Genomic DNA, 21,930 nt, shown 5'->3' on the forward strand with positions numbered 1-21,930 from the left:
GAGTTGTTCAAAAAGCATTCTCCTATTGGGACAGCAAAAGAACCCTTTAAGGTTTATTACGGCACCTTTTATTCTGAGTGTACAGATGAAATGCGTATCTCTCTACCTTTGTATTTAACTATGAGTTCACACTGAATCACTCTATAGCAATTGGCCTACCGATTACATCTTCCATTTATGTAGACTTTGAAACAAACTAATAAAGTATGTTTCCTTTGAGCCATAATGCTCTCATTGTCAATCATTAACTATACTGCTACTCATTATATGAAGGCTGTGTTCAGAGCTGAAATGTTGAACAAGGTTTGGCAGCTTTGCATGGATCGGTACAGAAACTAAACAATAACTCTTCTAGTTTATTGAAACTTTTAGTCGTTGATAATAGTCCATAACTATGGTCTGGTTCAGGATTTATTGAAGGGGTGACTGTTTCATGCGATCCCGTTCACCCTCATATTTTTTCTGTGATTCTTGTTGAAGTGTGTTTCTACTTCCTCGATTCAAATGGGCGTGGCTTGGACTGAACAGCAGAGGGGAGGTCGTCGTAACGTAGGAGACGGTACCGGAAGAATCTGACAAAATGGCTTCACCAAACTTAACAAAAACCTGTAAGTTCACTTAATTTAATGATGCCAACAATAGACACCGGATTGCTAGCTATTTTTGTGAACATTTAAAGATGTTTTTGAGCACCTCAGTTTACTTATATAACATCGTGTACTTCCAAGTCATTCTACTTTCACTTTCATTTAAGTTGCTGTAAAAAGTGTGTAATAACATGAAGTAGTACAACAAAGGTATTTTTATTTTAGGAGAATGAATATATTCTATCCCTGTCTTGGACACAGTTGTTCTATTAGTTAGACAGTCCAGAGAGAATGAATATATTCTATCCCTGTCTTGGACACAGTTGTTCTATTAGTTAGACAGTCCAGAGAGAATGAATATATTCTATCCCTGTCTTGGACACAGTTGTTCTATTAGTTAGACAGTCCAGAGAGAATGAATATATTCTATCCCTGTCTTGGACACAGTTGTTCTATTAGTTAGACAGTCCAGAGAGAATGAATATATTCTATCCCTGTCTTGGACACAGTTGTTCTATTAGTTAGACAGTCCAGAGAGAATGAATATATTCTATCCCTGTCTTGGACACAGTTGTTCTATTAGTTAGACAGTCCAGAGAGAATGAATATATTCTATCCCTGTCTTGGACACAGTTGTTCTATTAGTTAGACAGTCCAGAGAGAATGAATATATTCTATCCCTGTCTTGGACACAGTTGTTCTATTAGTTAGACAGTCCAGAGAGAATGAATATATTCTATCCCTGTCTTGGACACAGTTGTTCTATTAGTTAGACAGTCCAGAGAGAATGAATATATTCTATCCCTGTCTTGGACACAGTTGTTCTATTAGTTAGACAGTCCAGAGAGAATGAATATATTCTATCCCTGTCTTGGACACAGTTGTTCTATTAGTTAGACAGTCCAGAGAGAATGAATATATTCTATCCCTGTCTTGGACACAGTTGTTCTATTAGTTAGACAGTCCAGAGAGAATGAATATATTCTATCCCTGTCTTGGACACAGTTGTTCTATTAGTTAGACAGTCCAGAGAGAATGAATATATTCTATCCCTGTCTTGGACACAGTTGTTCTATTAGTTAGACAGTCCAGAGAGAATGAATATATTCTATCCCTGTCTTGGACACAGTTGTTCTATTAGTTAGACAGTCCAGAGAGAATGAATATATTCTATCCCTGTCTTGGACACAGTTGTTCTATTAGTTAGACAGTCCAGAGAGAATGAATATATTCTATCCCTGTCTTGGACACAGTTGTTCTATTAGTTAGACAGTCCAGAGAGAATGAATATATTCTATCCCCTGTCTTGGACACAGTTGTTCTATTAGTTAGACAGTCCAGAGAGAATGAATATATTCTATCCCTGTCTTGGACACAGTTGTTCTATTAGTTAGACAGTCCAGAGAGAATGAATATATTCTATCCCTGTCTTGGACACAGTTGTTCTATTAGTTAGACAGTCCAGAGAGAATGAATATATTCTATCCCTGTCTTGGACACAGTTGTTCTATTAGTTAGACAGTCCAGAGAGAATGAATAACCACATCATTGCAGATTAAAGTTATTTGTTCCAAGACTCAGGCAGTATCACCTCAACTGGGAAACTTTATAGGAAGTAGCGTATGCAAAACTCATTTACAGTGTGATGTTTTTTATTTATTTCAAACTTTCAAGGTTTTAAACTGGCATGAACATGAGTGTATAACAGACACGAGGTTTGAATGATCTGTTAATATTGCAGTATGTATTTTATGTGATGTATTCAATGTGTCATTCTGTAGTGGGGAAGGATGAAGACACAGACAAACAGACTCCGGGTAGAAGAAGAAACTCCAAAGGTGATGGTCCAAACAGTAAGTTGAAAACTTTTATTAAGAAATATCTAATAAGTGAATATTTACCAATAATGTAGCACTTTCCTGCAGTCAAATGACTAAATCACCATCTAGTGGCATCATGGGTGGAATATTATTGATCTATTTCATAATTAATAAACATAGATATTTTTTAAAACAGCCAAAAATCTGGTGTTTCTATGTCAAAGGGCGTTGTTATATTTCAGTCTTCTGTGATGTATATAAAGTGTAATATTGGGATGAAAACTCAACCTTGAATACATTTCTACTTTATTTCTGACATGGTACAGGTGTCTTTTCTTTAAGCCCATAACTGTGTGTGTGAGGTGTAGACTTTTGTTTCAAAGTAGATTTGTTTAAGACTTCCAAGAAACACTCAGTGTGTCCCTGATTTAGCCCACTGCAGTAAAAGGTTAATCAAATAGTTATATTTGTTGTGTGTTGATTATCCACATTTCAAGATGGCAGCCAGTAGTGAAGAGGAATGATTATTTATCTCCATTTACATTTGTAATGGGAGACCCATTACTAAGTAGTGTTTTAAAAACACAACAGCAAGACTTGCTTATTTGATTGAAAATCATGATGTGACAGTTTTTCATATGTTCTCTGTTCTCTCCTGTAGTGTCCGTGACCAGGATTGTGCTGGTGGGGAAGACAGGCACTGGGAAAAGCTCTTCAGGAAACACCATTCTGGGGAGGAAGGCTTTCAGAGATGCCAAATCTAGCAAATCTGTGACACAAGAGTGTTGCAAGGAGACAGGAGAGGTGGCAGGGAGACAGGTAGTGATAGTGGACACACCTGGTATATTTGACACTAACCGTCCTGACAGTGACTTGAAGACAGAGATCAGTAAATGTATCAACATGACGTCACCTGGTCCCCACGCAATCGTATTGGTCTTAGATGTGGGCCCTTTCACAGAAGAGGAACAGAACGTGGTTAAGGAAATCAGGGCGCTGTTTGGAGAAGAAGCTGAAAGGTATACCATGATCCTCTTCACCCATGGAGATGAGTTGGATGATGGCGGCATTGAGCGGTATGTCCGTGAAGCTCAGGAAGATCTCAAGACACTTGTGGACCAGTGTGGTGGAAGGTACCATGTTTTTGACAACACCATGGTGGAAAACAGGGGACAAGTGCTGGATTTCCTGGAGAAAATTGACCACATGGTGGCAGTAAATGGCCAAGACCACTACACCAACAACATGTACGAGGAGGTGGAGAGAAAGATTTGTCACAAGAAGGAAGAGTTGAGGAAGCGTTATGAAGAAGAGCTACGGAAGCTACAAGACCAAGAGAACCAACTGCCTCTCGAATACCAGGAGGAAAGTAAGACTCTACGGGAAGACATTGAGGCGCTAAAGGAGTCACTTCAAGACAAAGAAAATAAACTTAAAGATTTGAAATCTCTGGAGCAAAACAAGGTCCCGTGGATCATTGAACATATACTTTATTATGAGATGACGTTGAGGGCTGTGAGAGAGGAAGCAGAACAAATACAACTTAACAAAGAAATATCAACAGACGTTTGTAGCAAGTTACAAGACCTCCATCTCACACAATCAAGTGTTGAATGATAAACATTGGAGGGGTTGTGTGTAAACATTGTGAAAACGGTTCAACGTCAAAACTCTCTGCTTTAATCTGAGGAAGAATTCAAGCAAGATGCTTTCTTTTGAAACCCTTAAATAGACCTAAAAGGGGAAATCTGGGATTGGTACAGTACATACATTTGTGGACTTTTAAATGGATCAATATAACCATTCATTCTTGAAGGATACATCTTATCAATGCTCCCTGAACTTGGTTAAATTGTTATGTTTTAAATATGTTTATTGTGAAGCATTATCATGCAGTATACAATCTGAGTCTGTATTTTTAACATGTAAAACAACAAACGCAAGAGGAGTAAACAAGAGGAGTAAACAAGAGGAGTAAACAAGAGGAGTAAACAAGAGGAGTACACAAGAGGAGTAAACAAGAGGAGTACACAAGAGGAGTAAACAAGAGGAGTAAACAAGAGGAGTAAACAAGAGGAGTAAACAAGATGAGTACATAAAAAAAACAGCATGAAAATAAAAGTTGAAGGAAACACGTTGAATTAAGACACGTCAGCTTAGTTTAAATTGTTGTACTCAACCAGAACCCAAAATAACAGCTTGTGCTCACTAATGGTTTCTTATTGATTTCAGTTTCAATGAAAAGGTCCAGCAGATAGAAGGCTATTTGTCTGCACTCTTGAGTTTAAAAATAACTAAACATTTCTATGTACATTTTTTTATGGTGTTTTTACTTTGGTATTGTCACTAAAATATTAAAATGTCATTTTTATTTCTTAGTCTTCTATTTGTATTGTTATTGACTCTGTATAAATATTCAAAAAAGCATAACAAAAAATTGGGGAACTGAGGGAATTGTGCAAATTGATTTGGTTTGATCAGAGGGAAAATATGAAATGTTTGTAATTTTTAATTGAATGAATACCTTTTATATTTCAGATCAAACATACACCAATTTGTCATGATTTACAGGTCTGCAAATTCAGATAAATTCATATTTTTTATTAAACAAATAGGGTAGGTTTATGTGTCATTATTGAAGCCACAGTCTATAGACAACCTATAACCCACCCACAGCATCCAACTGCCACTATCGTGTGTGTGTGTGTGTTCGTACCAAAGAGAATGATAGAGAAAGCATCCCTGTATACAGTAGTTCCCGTTATGGTGTCTGTGAGCACACGGGGCAGTACTATTGAGGTGATCTTCTTTTTTAAATATTAAATTTTTTCACGATTGGTTGATCTCTCCTGATGATCCGGTTGGACATGGCTCTAACAGGGTCATCAGGAGGAATCAACCAATGAAGTTGTAAGTCCCACCCACTACATTAAAATGGTGGGAGTTCTCAATGGCACTGCCCATGCTAAAACGCCTTTTCGCCACTAGAGGCTTCTATCATTCTCTATGGTTCGTGATCGAGGCGCGGTGAACTAACACATTCAGCAAAGGAGACGGAGCATAGAGCGACGTGAATAACAGGAAGCTCATCTGTTCAACAACAATAATGGTTATCCAGACCTGAGCTGTGTTCAAATACTCATACTAACCATACTAACTACTATTTGTGGTGTAAATTGAGTATATAGTAAGCTTATTGTTATAGTATGGATATACAGTTGAAGTTGGAAGTTTACATACACTTAGGTTGGAGTCATTAAAACTAGTTTTTTCAACCACAAATGTCTTGTTAACAAACTATAGTTTTGGCAAGTCGGTTAGGACATCTACTTTGTGTATGACACAAGTCATTTTTCCAACAATTGTTTACAGACAGATTATTTCACTTATAATTCACTGAATCACAATTCTAGTGGGTCAGAAGTTTACATACACTAAATTGACTGCCTTTAAACAGCTTGAAAAATTCCAGAAAATGTAATGGCTTTAGAAGCTTCTGATAGGCTAATTGGCATCATTTGAGTCAATTGGAGGTGTACCTGTGGATCTATTTCAGGGCCTACCTTCAAGCTCACTGCCTCTTTGCTTGACATCATGAGAAAAACAAAAGAAATCAGGCAAGACCTCAGAAAAACATTGTAGACCTCTACAAATCTGGTTCATCCTTGGGAGCAATCTCAAAATGCCTGAAGGTACCATATTCATCTGTACAAACAATAGTAGGCAAGTATAAACACCATTGGACCACGCAGCCGTCATAACGCTCAGGAAGGAGACGTGTTCTGTATCCTAGAGATGAACGTACTTTGGTGCAAAAAGTGCAAATCAATCCCAGAACAACAGCAAAGGACCTTGTGAAGATGCTGGAGTGAAATAATCTGTCAGTAAACAATTGTTGGAAAAATGACTTGTGTCATACACAAAGTAGATGTCCTCACCGACTTGCCAAAACTATAGTTTGTTAACAAGAAATTAGTGGAGTGGTTGAAAAAAACGAGTTTTAATGACTCCAACCTAAGTGTATGTAAACTTCTGACTTTAGATGTTCTTGCCTAGTCCAGTGGTACTGGTCGTTGTAGGCCCAATCACATCTAGCTCTGCCCATAGTGCCCACAAAGTACCCCCTCGTATGCATTTTAAAATGTTGGCATATCATATTGTAACGACCCCCGGGTTTATAAGCCTGGATATCGACTCCAAAGAAATTATACGCAGCCTCGCACCAGAAACAGGAAATGACATCTTGTCATTGTTCCCGGGAAATGTTTACCAAAAATACCCTTTTAAATGTACTATATATTCAGATCGAATTACACTCAAGAAATGTTCTCTCCTACTATGGGTCATATTAGCGGGTTATCCCGGGTAAAAACACTTATGCTTTTTTGCCTACTCGGAAGTTACGAGATGAAACGTTGATTTGAACCATCTGACCAATTAGTGGTCGCTACGCTGCGCCCTACTGTCTGATTCATATCGCGTGATTTCTGACCATAGTTTTCGATTATATCGTCTAATGTTCTGTATTGGGTGCATAGGGTCTGTCTAGGGAACTTTGGGCAGTGGTTTAAGTGTCAGATAAAATAAGAACACTGGAGGCTGAAAGTGAAACTGTTGCTGCTGAACAGTTTCAACTCCATAGCATTTGCAAACCTCAAACATTTGTGATAAGAAAGTAGGTAAATTGTTATTTTATTCGAATGATTTATGACAATCTATTAGATTACTACATTATTAGTAGCCACAGCAGCCTCGTCTGGTTTCACTGCCCCCTGCAATTCGAATACAGCCACCTCCACAGGTAAACACATGTTAAAGTTTGGGGGAAAAAATACTGATTATTATGTGTTTTATAAAACTGCAATGTAAAAAAAATAAAAAATCCTCTCTTTACATATCTAAAGTCCACAGCACCAGCCCTCGGGGCATGTCCACCTCCTCCAAACCCTCTGCAGCTTCCTCCAGAGGTATTGGTGTAAAAAGCTGAAAAGGGTTTTCATGAAACATGCTCTGTCTAACAGTACTTTTCTCAAACTGCAGCACAGACAAGGATGAGAAAAGCTCCACCTGCCACCTCTGTCAGGCCACCCATGGCATCTCTCTCAGGTACTTCATCATCGTTGTTTTTCCTCTCTCTCAGTTGTATTAATTACTATTGTTGCTATAGTACTTCTACATTTGCAAACCATGTTCATCAATTTGATGGTATAGTTTTTATTTTTAGTGAGCAGCACCTGCAAGCTCCCCCAGGAGTGTGAGTCTGAGGTGCCATGGTTGTGCTGTGACTTCTGTCAGCACTGGCTCCACTGCAGGAGTGTGAGTCTGAGGTGCCATGGTTGTGCTGTGACTTCTGTCAGCACTGGCTCCACTGCAGGAGTGTGAGTCTGAGGTGCCATGGTTGTGCTGTGACTTCTGTCAGCACTGGTTCCACTGCAGGTGTGTGCAGTGACTTCTGGTTCCACTACAGGTGAGTGCAGTGACTTCTGGTTCCACTACAGGTGAGTGCAGTGACTTCTGGTTCCACTGGTTCCACTACAGGTGAGTGCAGTGACTTCTGGTTCCACTACAGGTGAGTGCAGTGACTTCTGGTTCCACTGGTTCCACTACAGGTGAGTGCAGCGACTTCTGGTTCCACTGGTTTCACTACAGGTGAGTGCAGTGACTTCTGGTTCCACTACAGGTGAGTGCAGTGACTTCTGGTTCCACTACAGGTGAGTGCAGTGACTTCTGGTTCCACTGGTTCCAGGTGTGTGCTGTGACTTCTGGTTCCAGGTGTGTGCTGTGACTTCTGGTTCCACTACAGGGGAGTGCAGTGACTTCTGGTTCCACTACAGGTGAGTGCAGTGACTTCTGGTTCCACTACAGGTGAGTGCAGTGACTTCTGGTTCCACTACAGGTGAGTGCAGTGACTTCTGGTTCCACTACAGGTGAGTGCAGTGACTTCTGGTTCCAGGTGTGTTGTGACTTCTGGTTCCAGGTGTGTGCTGTGACTTCTGGTTCCAGGTGTGTGTTGTGACGGTGGAGCTGGGTTTTAATTGTGATTTCTGTGACAACATAGCGATGGAGGTCAATATTTAATTGTTTGTTTTGTTTGTTTTCATTTGCAATTATTTATTTGTAAGGATACATGTGTGTGTGTGTCTAAAATATAATATATATTTATTCAACTCTTCTTGTGTATTTCTTCCTTTACTTTCTAAGTGCTTCTCTGCAACACAAACTCCAACAGTATTTTCATTGTTTATGTCAATGCACATCACTGAAATTAAAGTTTTATTTGATGTAAATGAGTATGAATAATTTACATTTTAGTATTAAACTGGTATCTACTTTCTCAAAACATAAGATGAATCTGCAAAACCTGTCTGTGACAGTAGGAGTGAAGTTTATGGAAAAAGTGACCTTTTGGCTGATCCATTTGTGGTTTCACGGGTGGGTGAAAAAAAAAAAAAGAAAAGAGTTGGGTCATGTGGAATCGGTGAAGGTAACTAGAAGTGGTCTAGTGATGATTGTGTTTCTGTTGGGCTGAGGAAGAAGGAGCTCGAAGTATAACGATGGGGGGCAAGAAAAGTTAATTGTTTCATTTTCAAGAAAAGGTCACCAATGAAAGGAGTGATAACTGGGGTAACAGTAGATAGAAACGTTGACTAGCTGAGGGCAAAGATTCTCAGTGTAACCTTTTGCACACATCAACAACTGACACCCACGAAGCGTCGTTACCCATCGCTCCACAAAAGCCGCGGCCCTTGCAGAGCAAGGGGAACCACTACTTCAAGGTCTCAGAGCAAGTGACGTCACCGATTGAAACGCTATTTAGCGCGCACCACCACTAACTAGCTAGCCGTTTCACATCCGTTACATATGTGATGCTCGTCGTTTGAAGCGACGCAGACAGGGTAGCGAGAAACAGGGGAAACAAGAGTCATTGTCTGTTCTTTTGAGTTTTGAAGTTGAGTCATTGTCTGTTCTTTTGAGTTTTGAAGTTGAGTCTTTGCCTGATTAAAGAGAAGTTAGGATATATAAGTTATCCTGTAAGAGATTATGTACCTCATACATTACGTTGTTACAGGTGTCCAGCTTATGGGCATGTGGCAGCAGTGTGTAGGTGGGAGGTTCCAAGGTGTTCCTATGTGGCAGCAGTGTGTAGGAGGGAGGGTCCAAGGAGTGAGAAATGTGCAGAAGGGCATTTAGACAAAGGAATGTGCAGCATTGGGGAAAGTAGTGGAATGTGTTAATTGTAGGGGTGCCCATGGAGCTGTGGATCAGAAATGTTCCGTGTGAGAGAGGCAGGTTGAGGTTTCCAGGGTTAGAGTAGAGCAGGAGTTGTCATATGCTGAGGCAGTGAAGAAAGTAGAGGAAGATGGGTCAAGGGGGAGGAGTGGTGAGAGTAGTAGAGATATATCAGTACAGAGGGATAGGCCAAAAAGCTGAATAAGATTCAGTAAGATTAGATTTTTAGAATTTAAGCAATGGTTATTAATTGTACTGCAGGGATGACTCGGAAGTCTCTGAAAATTGAGGTTGCAGTGGCAGCTGCAGAGAGGTATTTGGGTTGGGTGTGCGAGACTTGACAGCAGAAGAGTTACAGAATGTGTGTCAGGGTGATGGCATGAGGTAGGAATAAATACGTTTAATTAGTGGAGTAGGGGGTAGTTAATTTTATTTTATATAATTTGGAAATTAGTGAGTATAGTGTTAGATGGTAGGGTATTTATTTTTTCAAGTAAAGTATAAGGGCGTTGTACTCCAGTCTAGTAGGTGGCGGTAATGTAACAAACTGGATGCCAACCGCCGTTAAACCTTAGAAGTCCACAGGCGCGCGCGCCGGGCCACGCAATGAAAAGTTGACGGACAAGTATATTTTTTTAACCGGAAGACGAGCCAACTATCTAGTAAACACTTCGGAGAAGAGGTCGGTGTCTCTTTTTCGAACACAATTCAACGGATATATCTTGTAATTGAACAAAATAATGTGGCCAATAACTGGGGACCGTATGACGATAATACTGGACGTATTGTTTTGCTAAACCGCTTATCAAAAAGCTGTTAATAGTAATGTTTCCACTGAAACGTCAAACATGCTAGTTGCTAAACCGTTAGCTAACATTTTTACGCCAACAATAATCACAAAACCGTGATGGCTTGATCACAGGATAACACTGTTGAAGGTAATATTTAGTAAACGCTGTTGAATATGCCGATAAAACGAAGTTTCAAGCTAATTGCGTCACGGAAGACATGATCAATCTTGATTGTGTTATGTCTGATTTAATACGAATATGTAGCCTAAATATTACCCTACCAATAATACACTTCAATGGAATGCTTTTACATGATAGATTTATGAATAAACTCAATGACACACAGGCCTATTGGTGAACCAAAGCTGCAAAGCTGTCAGTTTAAATCAACGTAAATGCAATGACATGGCTCAGGGTTTTTATAATTCCTTCAAGATCAGGCACCAATCCAAACTTTTGCAAGCTACATCCAAACCATTGCAGGTGGTGTTACTTGGTAAAACAGGAGCAGGGAAGAGTGCCACAGGAAACACCATCCTGGGACGCAAATATTTTTTCTCAAAGAAGAGTTCCAAATCAGTGACTGCTGATATTGAGAAACAAAATGTCACCATTGAAGGAATAGATCTTGTTGTGTATGACACTCCAGGATTCTGTAACTCCGATCAATCTGAAGAGCAAATTCAGGAGAAATTCCAGGAAGGCCTCAAGTTAACCTCATCTGGTCCCCGTGTGTTTCTCCTGGTGGTGAAGATAGACAGATTAACAGAAGAAGAGATGAGGGTCATCAGTAAAGTAGAAGGTCTTCTAGGAGAGAGTCTTTTGAAGCAAACCTGGATCCTGTTCACCAGAGGAGATGAGTTAGAAGACCAGACTATAGAATAATTAATTGCTGACTCTGTCACAGAAGTGATGAGAAAATACAGTGGAAGATACCATGTGTTCAACAACAAGAGGGGTGATCCTGAGCAGGTCAAATCACTGCTGAAAAAGATATCCATCTGTCTCAGTAAGTATAACTAACTGTTTATATAAAGGATTAGCCAGAAATGTAATGTTGACTAACTGTAAATGTTTCCATGATTGAAATACTGTGTTTTGAAGTGTATAATACTGATGATAGAAAACAACTAGATATTCTAGATGAGAGCTCAGTAGGTCATGTCATTGATAATGTTATGAACACAATCTTTTCATATGTCTCCTGTAGCTGAGGTGATTATAGGTCGTCCTGCCTGAGAATTGTAAGACCAGTTCTTTTGTTTTCATGACAATGACTGAGACAATACCTGAAGATTGATTAAATATTTACTAATAAAATGTTATTTTGTGTTAAAAATAGTAATATTGAAATACAGTACACATTTAGTGATGACAGGATGCATTTGAATCATAACACACAGTATAACTTAGTGTGACTTAATACTAGTATTTTCTATAGGCGTGGAAAAGGGGTCCTCGTTAAGTTTAACAGTTATCCCGAGTTGAACTCAGAATTCACCAAAGTTAGCTAGGTAACTCCTCTATCCCACTACGTAGTATACCTCTCTGGTCTTCTGGTTAAAGATATGCATTCTGGGATAACAACAATGTCCCCCTCAGCCACTTAATGTGGTCTACAGCTGGGATGGGGCTGGAGAAATGTAACCTCAGTGGTTTAGATGTAATGACTGACAGTCCATCACAACCAATAGAGAGTGTTATATGTTGAAGCTATAAACTTGTTTGTTTACATTTTTGTTGTTTGCAAAAATTGGAGTAAATTAAACCTTACATTTTGTATTATAATGATCTTTTGAGGCATTTATAAATTATTTTATTCAAGAATCAATGCATATTAAGAATTGAAATGACTATGGAACAGTTCCCCACATCCCAGATTGAAGCTTTAATAAGTTGGCTTGGTGTGCCAGAACTCCCCAGAACTCCACATTCACCATAAAGATTTAAACACCAGACATAAATCATCATTATTCAGTACACACAATAACTGCCTGCATAGGGGATGAGATAGTAGTCATTTTAATGTATCAGTTTATCAAATGTGATGTATTTCTCAATACAGATTCAACAGATTCAAGGAGCTCCCCCACCAGGAATCTCCCAGAAAGAAGGATGGTTCTGCTTGGAAAAACCGGTGTTGGGAAGAGTGCAACAGGAAACACCATCCTGGGACGAAAGGATTTTGTCTCAAAGAAGAGTTCCAAATCAGTGACTGTTAATATTGAGAAACAAAATGTCACCATTGAAGGAATAGATCTTGTTGTGTATGACACTCCAGGATTCTGTAACCCCGATCAATCTGAAGAGCAAATTCAGGAGAAATTCCAGGAAGTCCTCAAGTTAACCTCATCTGGTCCCCGTGTGTTTCTCCTGGTGGTGAAGACAGACAGATTAACAGAAGAAGAGAAGAGGGTCATTAGTAAAGTAGAAGGTCTTCTAGGAGAGAGTCTTTTGAAGCAAACCTGGATCCTGTTCACCAGAGGAGATGAGTTGGAAGACCAGACTATAGAAGAATTCATTGCTGACTCAGATGACCTCACAGAAGTGATGAGAAAATACAGTGGAAGATACCATGTGTTCAACAACAAGAGGGGTGATACTGAGCAGGTCAAATCACTGCTGGAAAAGACATCTATCTGTCTCAGTAAGTTTAACTAACTGTTTATATCAAAATGGATTTGTCACATGCACCGAATACAACAGGTGTAGACCTTACAGTGAAATGCTTTCTCACATGCCCTCATCCAACAGTGCAGTTTTTAATAAAATAAATAAATAAAAGTAACAAACCATTCAAGAGCAGCAGTAAAATCACAATAGCGAATCTGTATACAGGGGGTACCAGTACAGAGTCAATGTGGAGGCTATATACAGGGGGTACCGGTACTGAGTCAATGTGGAGGCTATATACAGGGGGTACCGGTACTGAGTCAATGTGGAGGCTATATACAGGGGGTACCGGTACTGAGTCAATGTGGAGGCTATATACAGGTGGTACCGGTACTGAGTCAATGTGGAGGCTATATACAGGTGGTACTGAGTCAATGTGGAGGCTATATACAGGGGATACTGGTACTGAGTCAATGTGGAGACTATATACAGGGGGTACCGGTACAGAGTCAATGTGCGGAGGCACCGGTTAGTCGAGGTAATATGTACATGTAGGTAGAGTTATTAAAGTGACTATGCATAGATAACAGAGTAGCAGCAGTGTAAAAGGGGGGAGGGGGGGGGGGCAATGCAAATAGTCTGGGTAGCCATTTGATTAGATATTCAGTAGTCTTATGGCTTGGGGGTAGAAGCTGTTTAGAAGCCTCTTGGACCTAGACTTGACACTCCGGTACCGCTTGCCGTGCGGGTGTAGAGAGAACACTCTATGACTGGGGTGGCTGGAGTCTGAGAATTGTAAGACCAGTTATTTTGTTTGGCATGACAATGACTGAGACAATACTTGAGGAAGATTTATTAAGTGTTTACTAATTAGTATAACCCTCTGGTCTTCTGGTTAAAGATATGTATTCTGGGATAACAACAATGTCCCCCTCAGCCACTTAATGTGGAATACAGCTGGGATGGGGCTGGAGAAATGTAACCTCAGTGGTTTAGATGTAATGACTGACAGTCCATCACAACCAATAGATCGTTTTATATGTTGAAGCTATAAACTTGTTTGTTTACATTTTTGTTTGCAAAAATTGGAGTAAATTAAACCTTACATTGTGTTATAATGATCTTAGGATGTATTTATGTGATATTATTCAAGAATCAATGTACATAAAGAATTGAAATGACTATTGAACAGCTTCCCAAATCCCAGATTGAAGCTTTAATAAATTGGCTTGGTGTGCCAGAACTCCACATTCACCATAAAGATTTAAACACCAGACATAAATCATTATTATTCAGTACACCAATAACTGCCTGTACAGGGGATGAGATGGTAGTCATTTTACTGTATCAGTTTATCAAATGTGATGTATTTTTCTATACACAGATTCAAGGAGCTCCCCCATCAGGAATCTCCCAGAGTGAAGGATTGTTCTGCTTGGAAAAAGCGGTGTTGGGAAGAGTGCAACAGGAAACACCATCCTTGGTGGGAGAAGTTTCCATTCTGAACAGAACTGGTCCTCAGTAACACGTAAAACAGAAATGAAGCAGTAGATGGGAGGGATGTCAGTGTGGTTGACACTCCAGGACTCTAATTCTAATGAACTTATCTTCTGCAGCAGAGGTAACTCTGTGTCTTCATTTCCTGTGGCGGTCCTTATGAGAGCCAGTTTCATCAGAGCGCTTGATGGTTTTTGCCACTGTACTTGAAGAAACTTTCAAAGTTCTTGAAATGTTCCGGATTTACTTACCTTCATGTCTTAAAGTAATGATGGACTCTTGTTTCTCTTTGCTTATTTGAGCTGTTCTTGCCATAATACGGACTTGGCCTTTTACCAAATAGGGCTGTATACCTTGTTACAACACAATTGATTGGCTCAAACGCATTAAGAAGGAAGGAAATTCCACAAATGAACTTTTAACAAGGCACACCTGTTAATTGAAATGCATTCCAGGTGACTACCTCATGAAGCTGGTTGAGAGAATTTCGAAGAGTGCAAAGCTTTCATCAAGGCAAAGAGTGGCTATTTTGAAGAATCTCAAATATAAAATATTTGTTTAACACTCATTTGGTTACTACATGATTCCATATGTGTTATTTCATAGTTGTGATGTCTTCATTATTATTCTACAATGTAGAAAATAGTAAAAAAAATAAAGAAAAACCCTTGAATAAGTAGGTGTGTCCAAACTGTTGACTGGTACCGCTTGGGGTGGCAGGTAGTCTAGTGGTTAGAGCGTTGGACTAGTAGTAACCGAAAGGTTGCAAGATCGAATCCCCGAGCTGACAAGGTAAAAATCTATCATTCTGCCCCCTGAACAAGGCAGTTAACCCCACTGTTCCTAGGCCGTCATTGAAAATAAGAATTTGTTCTTAACTGACTTGCCTAGTTAAATAAAGGTAAAATTAAAATTAAAATTATGCACATAAAATATTACCCTACTACAATAGAGCTAAACTTAAGGGCAGACAATATGTTTGTGGGAGTATAAATAGTGCTAAAAAAAACAGTGTTCTTTCTTTGTGAACACAGCATTGTGATGTAACATGTTCTTTAGTGAGGGAGGATGGAGGCTGAGACAATCAGGCCAAGGGAAGCATACCTCATGCTGACCGTCCCAACAGTGGTATAACTTTATAATAATGTTCACTAATAAGCTAAATGCTTATAAATAATCATACATAGTATATATTATTATTGTTTGTCAAAATAATTATTGTTAATAAGTTTAGTAATAAGTATAAGTTCTTATGAATGGAAAAAATACAACAATATAGCCAGTAAAATATCTGTCCATCTAACAAAACATTTGTGGTTTAAAATATGTAGCCTACCATCTCTTCACAGTTCTCTTTTTCCCTGAACAGTTTCAAACACATCAGGGGATTGTCCTATGTTAGGACTGACTATCTAACAGAACCAAGAATGCTGCTGCATTGCAAACACTATCCTGAGAAGAGTACAAACGGAAACACAAACCTTGATAGAGGTTTCCACTATGAGAATAAGGAATCCTCTGTACAATCAGAAACTAAAGTTAAGCAGGCTGAGGTAAGGACAAGGGCAGGGACTGCGGTAAGGACAGGGGCAGGGACTGCGGTAAGGACAGGGGCAGGGACTGGGGTAAGGACAGGGGCAGGGACTGGGGTAAGGACAAGGGACTGGGGTAAGGACAGGGACTGGGGTAAGGACAGAGACTGGGACAAGGACAGGGACTGGGGTAAGGACAGGGACTGGGGTAAGGACAGGGACTGGGGTAAGGACATGGACTGGGGTAAGGACTAGGACAGGAACTGAGACTGGGGCAAGGACAGGGACTGGGGTAAGGACAGAGACTGGGACAAGGACAGGGACTGGGGTAAGGACAGGAACTGGGACTGGGGCAAGGACAGGGACTGGGGCAAGGACAGGGACTGGGGTAAGGACAGGGACTGGGGTAAAGACAGGGACTGGGACTGGGGTAAGGACAGGGGAGTGGGCAAGGTCAGGGACCAGGGTAAGGACAGGGACTGGGGTAAGGACAGGGGAGTGGGCAGGAATAAGGGCAGTGGTAGCATTAGTGCTAGTGATAGCAGCAATGATACCTGTAGGGAAAGGGGCAGTGATGGGAACAGAAGGAGGGGCAGAGTTAGCAGTAATGCCAACACTATGGAGATGGGTAAGGTATGCAGCCGGGGTAAATATATTTATAGCAAAGAAAAGGGCAATGGTAGGACAATGGGCAGGTCTAGTGACAGGGGTAATCATAGGGACATCAGTACTGCTCTTGTGACAGGTTAAAGGAAATATTCATAGCCTGTTATACATTAAAAAGTATTAGTAAGTTCATAGTATGTGAGGATCTTAAAATATCTAAGGTTAAAAAGAAGATGCATTCAGTATTAGTTGATAGAGATTGACTAAAAGTTGAATTGAGAAAACAATACCGAATCACTCTCGTGATTATTTCTCCCCTGTTCTCAGGTACTTTATTGATGATTTAAAAAAATAGTAATTTAAATGTAATAACTCGCTAACGTTAAGAGTGTTTAAGGTGTGTCTTAATAACATCTTGAGGAAGTTATAGTTAAGTTTGCAGAGAGTAATATTAGCCCTGCTCGGTTGTAGCGAAGAATAGCATCGTATTGAGAGTAGCTGCCATTTTATGTCGATTGTGAATGAACATGTACGTTGTTAATAAGATACTTTGCTGTGTTATTTGTATAATGGGTTTTCTGTTGTTTTGTAATCTGTTACTTTTGTGAAATGATTGAACTAAAAGTTGAATTGAGAATACAACACCGTATCACTCTCGTGATTATTTCTCTCCTGTTTTCAGGGGCGTAACACTCTCAGGGCTACCAGCAGGGGAAGGGATACTGTCATGGGGAGAGGTAGAGGTGCTAGCTGTGGTAGCAGTAGCAGCAGTGGTAGTGGTAGTGGAAGGGGTAATGACAGGGGACCCGTTAGTGGTAACTTCAGTGGTTAGGTTATGGGTAGCAGCAGTGATAGTGGTAGTGGAAGGGGTAATGACAGGGGACCCGTTAGTGGTAACTTCAGTGGTTAGGTTATGGGTAGCAGCAGTGATAGTGGTAGTGGAAGGGGTAATGACAGGGGACCCGTTAGTGGTAACTTCAGTGGTTAGGTTATGGGTAGCAGCAGTGATAGTGGTAGTGGAAGGGGTAATGACAGGGGACCCGTTAGTGGTAACTTCAGTGGTTAGGTTATGGGTAGCAGCAGTGGTAGGTATAGGGACACTAGTAGTGCCAGTGGTAAATGCAGGGAGATTGTTAGCAGCAGTGATAGTGGTAGGACCAGCAACAGGGGTAGGGATGTTTTATGGGGGATTGCTAAGACTTGTGCTAGCAGCAGGGATAGGGACAGAGTTAACAGACTGGAGATGGGCAACAGCAGTGCTAGTGGCAGTGACATGGGTACAGACAGCTGAATCAATAGGGAGAGTGATAGCAGCAGTGACATGGGTACAGACAGCTGAATCAATAGGGAGAGTGATAGCAGCAGTGACATGGGTACAGACAGCTGAATCAATAGGGAGAGTGATAGCAGCAGTGACATGGGTACAGACAGCTGAATCCATAGGGAGAGTGATAGCAGCAGTGACATGGGTACAGACAGCTGAATCAATAGGGAGAGTGATAGCAGCAGTGACATGGGTACAGACAGCTGAATCAATAGGGAGAGTGATAGCAGCAGTGACATGGGTACAGACAGCTGAATCAATAGGGAGAGTGATAGCAGCAGTGACATGGGTACAGACAGCTGAATCAATAGGGAGAGTGATAGCAGCAGTGACATGGGTACAGACAGCTGAATCAATAGGGAGAGTGATAGCAGCAGTGATATGGGTACAGACAGCTGAATCAATAGGGAGAGTGATAGCAGCAGTGACATGGGTACAGACAGCTGAATCAATAGGGAGAGTGATAGCAGCAGTGACATGGGTACAGACAGCTGAATCAATAGGGAGAGTGATAGCAGCAGTGACATGGGTACAGACAGCTGAATCAATAGGGAGAGTGATAGCAGCAGTGACATGGGTACAGACAGCTGAATCCATAGGGAGAGTGATAGCAGCAGTGACATGGGTACAGACAGCTGAATCAATAGGGAGAGTGATAGCAGCAGTGACATGGGTACAGACAGCTGAATCAATAGGGAGAGTGATAGCAGCAGTGATATGGGTACAGACAGCTGAATCAATAGGGAGAGTGATAGCAGCAGTGACATGGGTACAGACAGCTGAATCCATAGGGAGAGTTACCATGGGAACAGGTACAGGATCAACCAAAGAGACAGACTGAAGCACAGATATATATATATATACAGTGAGGGAAATAAGTATTTGACCCCTCTGCAAAACATGACTTAGTACTTGGTGGCAAAACCCTTGTTGGCAATCACAGAGGTCAGACGTTTCTTGTAGTTGGCCACCAGGTTTGCACACATCTCAGGAGGGATTTTGTCCCACTCCTCTTTGCAGATCTTCTCCAAGTCATTAAGGTTTCGAGGCTGACGTTTGGCAACCCGAACCTTCAGCTCCACCTTCAGCTCCCTCCACAGATTTTCTATGGGATTACGTTCTGGAGACTGGCTAGGCCACTCCAGGACCTTAATGTGCTTCTTGAGCCACTCCTTTGTTGCCTTGGCTGTGTGTTTTGGGTCATTGTCATGCTGGAATACCCATCCACGACCCATTTTCAATGCCCTGGCTGAGGGAAGGAGGTTCTCACCCAAGATTTGACGGTACATGACCCTGTCCATCGTCCCTTTGATGCAGTGAAGTTGTACTGTCCCCTTAACAGAAAAACACCCCCAAAGCATAATGTCTCCACCTCCATGTTTGACGGTGGGGATGGTTTCTTGGGGTCATAGGCATCATTCCTCCTCCTCCAAACAAGGCGAGTTGAGTTGATGCCAAAGAGCTCCATTTTGGTCTCATCTGACCACAACACTTTCACCCAGTTGTCCTCTGAATCATTCAGATGTTCATTGGCAAACTTCAGACGGGCATGTATATGTGCTTTCTTGAGCAGGGGGACCTTGCAGACGCTGCAGGATTTCAGTCCTTCACGGCGTAGTGCTACCAATTGTTTTCTTGGTGACTATGGTGCCAGCTGCCTTGAGATCATTGACAATATCCTCCCGTGTAGTTCTGGGCTGATTCCTCACCGTTCTCATGATCATTGCAACTCTACGAGGTGAGATCTTGCATGGAGCCCCAGGCCGAGGGAGATTGACAGTTATTTTGTGTTTCTTCCATTTGCGAATAATCACACCAACTGTTGTCATCTTCTCACCAAGCTGTTTGGCGATGGTCTTGTAGCCCATTCCAGCCTTGTGTAGGTCTACAATCTCGTCCCTGACATCCTTGGAGAGCTCTTTGGTCTTGGCCATGGTGGAGAGTTTGGAATCTGATTGATTGATTGCTTCTGTGGACAGGTCTTCTATACAGGCAACAAACTGAGATTAGGAGCACTCCCTTTAAGACTGTGCTCCTAATCTCAGCTCGTTATCTGTATAAAAGACACCTGGGAGCCAGAAATCTTTCTGATTGAGAGGGGGTCAAATACTTATTTCACTCATTAAAATGCAAATCAATTTATACAATTTTTGACATGTTTTTTTTGTTTTGTAGTTGTTATTCTGTCTCTAACTGTTCAAATAAACCTACCAGTAAAATTATAGACTGATCATTTCTTTGTCAGTGGGCAAATGTACAAAATCAGCAGGGGATCAAATACTTTCCCCCCTCACTGTACATCTATAGCAACAAAGATAGGCACATCTATAGGGACAGTCATATGTATAGCTGTATTGACAGTTATAGGCAAAGTGTCAGCCATATTGACAGTGATAGCAGGAGGGACAGTTATGGCAATGGGGGCAACCTTAGGGACAAATGCATTGATAGGAGTTCCTTTGTAGGTTCTTCAGTAGTTAGTGTGGGGTCAGAGGTCCTGGTGGGGTTCCTGTCTCTGGTGGGGTCAGATGTAGTGATGCACCGATATGACATTTTTGGCCGATACCGATATCCGATATTTTCCTTGCCAAGAAAAACGATACCAATAACCGGTATTAAACTTTTTAGTGGCCTTTTAAGCATTCTAGTACAGTTAAATAGTTAACACACACATGAATGCAGCGGTCTAAGGCACTGCATCACAGTGCGAGGCATCACTACAGTCCCTGGTTTGAATCCAGGCTGTATCACAGGCTGTTCCTGATTGACCCAGTTCTAACTCTGTGTTGAGTTCTATTCCACAAGATGGCTGATCTGATGTGTTTTACTGCATTATCTGAGACATGAATATTAATGTGTCAGTGTGAGAATGAATAACCTGTTATTCTAATGTCCTAAACAGTATCATTATTAGTCCCACACACATTTTACTACATTTTATGTCCAGATCAGAACTCTTCCATTAACAGTATCACATCAGATGTGATGGTAAATGGAGTCTCTCAGCAGTGGAGATAAATGATGCATATTTTTTATTTTTTTATTTCACCTTTATTTAACCAGGTAGGCTAGTTGAGAACAAGTTCTCATTTACAATTGCGACCTGGCCAAGATAAAGCAAAGCAGTTCGACACAAACAACAACACAGAGTTACACATGGAGTAAACAAACATACAGTCAATAATACAGTATAAACAAGTCTATATACGATGTGAGCAAATGAGGTGAGATAAGGGAGGTAAAGGCAAAAAAAGGCCATGGTGGGAAAGTAAATACAATATAGCAAGTAAAATACTGGAATGGTAGATTTGCAATGGAAGAATGTGCAAAGTAGAAATAAAAATAATGGGGTGCAAAGGAGCAAAATAAATTAATTAATTAAATACAGTAGGGAAAGAGGTAGTTGTTTGGGCTAAATTATAGGTGGGCTATGTACAGGTGCAGTAATCTGTGAGCTGCTCTGACAGTTGGTGCTTAAAGCTAGTGAGGGAGATAAGTGTTTCCAGTTTCAGAGATTTTTGTAGTTCGTTCCAGTCATTGGCAGCAGAGAACTGGAAGGAGAGGCGGCCAAAGAAAGAATTGGTTTTGGGGGTGACTAGAGAGATATACCTGCTGGAGCGTGTGCTACAGGTGGGAGATGCTATGGTGACCAGCGAGCTGAGATAAGGGGGGACTTTACCTAGCAGGGTCTTGTAGATGACATGGAGCCAGTGGGTTTGGCGACGAGTATGAAGCGAGGGCCAGCCAACGAGAGCGTACAGGTCGCAATGGTGGGTAGTATATGGGGCTTTGGTAACAAAACGGATTGCACTGTGATAGACTGCATCTAATTTGTTGAGTAGGGTATTGGAGGCTATTTTGTAAATGACATCGCCAAAGTCGAGGATTGGTAGGATGGTCAGTTTTACAAGGGTATGTTTGGCAGCATGA

General features: G+C 40.9%; 2 protein-coding genes across 2 annotated transcripts; both read left to right on the plus strand.

Annotated features, from left to right (window-relative positions):
- The first annotated feature begins 464 nt into the window (after positions 1 to 464).
- Positions 465 to 5,028, plus strand: LOC109880231 (GTPase IMAP family member 9-like). Its single transcript, XM_020472456.2, has 3 exons — positions 465 to 608; positions 2,369 to 2,440; positions 3,069 to 5,028. The coding sequence occupies exons 1-3, from the start codon at positions 581 to 583 to the stop codon at positions 4,022 to 4,024; spliced, it is 1,056 nt and encodes a 351-aa protein (XP_020328045.1). The 5' UTR covers positions 465 to 580; the 3' UTR covers positions 4,025 to 5,028.
- A 5,232-nt stretch (positions 5,029 to 10,260) lies between these two features.
- LOC109880230 (GTPase IMAP family member 9-like) lies at positions 10,261 to 14,479 on the plus strand. The gene is made up of 3 exons (XM_020472455.2): positions 10,261 to 11,437; positions 12,494 to 13,075; positions 14,426 to 14,479. Exons 1-3 carry the CDS (start codon positions 11,341 to 11,343, stop codon positions 14,461 to 14,463), a joined length of 717 nt encoding a protein of 238 aa, XP_020328044.1. The 5' UTR covers positions 10,261 to 11,340; the 3' UTR covers positions 14,464 to 14,479.
- Positions 14,480 to 21,930: the final 7,451 nt, after the last annotated feature.

The sequence above is a fragment of the Oncorhynchus kisutch genome, linkage group LG29 (assembly GCF_002021735.2).
Source record: "Oncorhynchus kisutch isolate 150728-3 linkage group LG29, Okis_V2, whole genome shotgun sequence".
Classification (NCBI taxonomy): Eukaryota; Metazoa; Chordata; class Actinopteri; order Salmoniformes; family Salmonidae; genus Oncorhynchus; species Oncorhynchus kisutch.

Bases quoted from the DNA above. Each gene is read 5' to 3' on its own strand.
- LOC109880231 (XM_020472456.2), top strand. From the start codon at position 581: ATGGCTTCACCAAACTTAACAAAAACCT. The intron at 609-2,368 runs GTAAGTTCACTT...GTCATTCTGTAG, and splicing joins ACCAAACTTAACAAAAACCT to TGGGGAAGGATGAAGACACA. The intron at 2,441-3,068 runs GTAAGTTGAAAA...TCTCTCCTGTAG, and splicing joins CAAAGGTGATGGTCCAAACA to TGTCCGTGACCAGGATTGTG.
- LOC109880230 (XM_020472455.2), top strand. From the start codon at position 11,341: ATGAGAAAATACAGTGGAAGATACCATGTGTTCAACAACAAGAGGGGT. The intron at 11,438-12,493 runs GTAAGTATAACT...TTCTCAATACAG, and splicing joins AAAGATATCCATCTGTCTCA to ATTCAACAGATTCAAGGAGC. The intron at 13,076-14,425 runs GTAAGTTTAACT...TTCTATACACAG, and splicing joins AAAGACATCTATCTGTCTCA to ATTCAAGGAGCTCCCCCATC.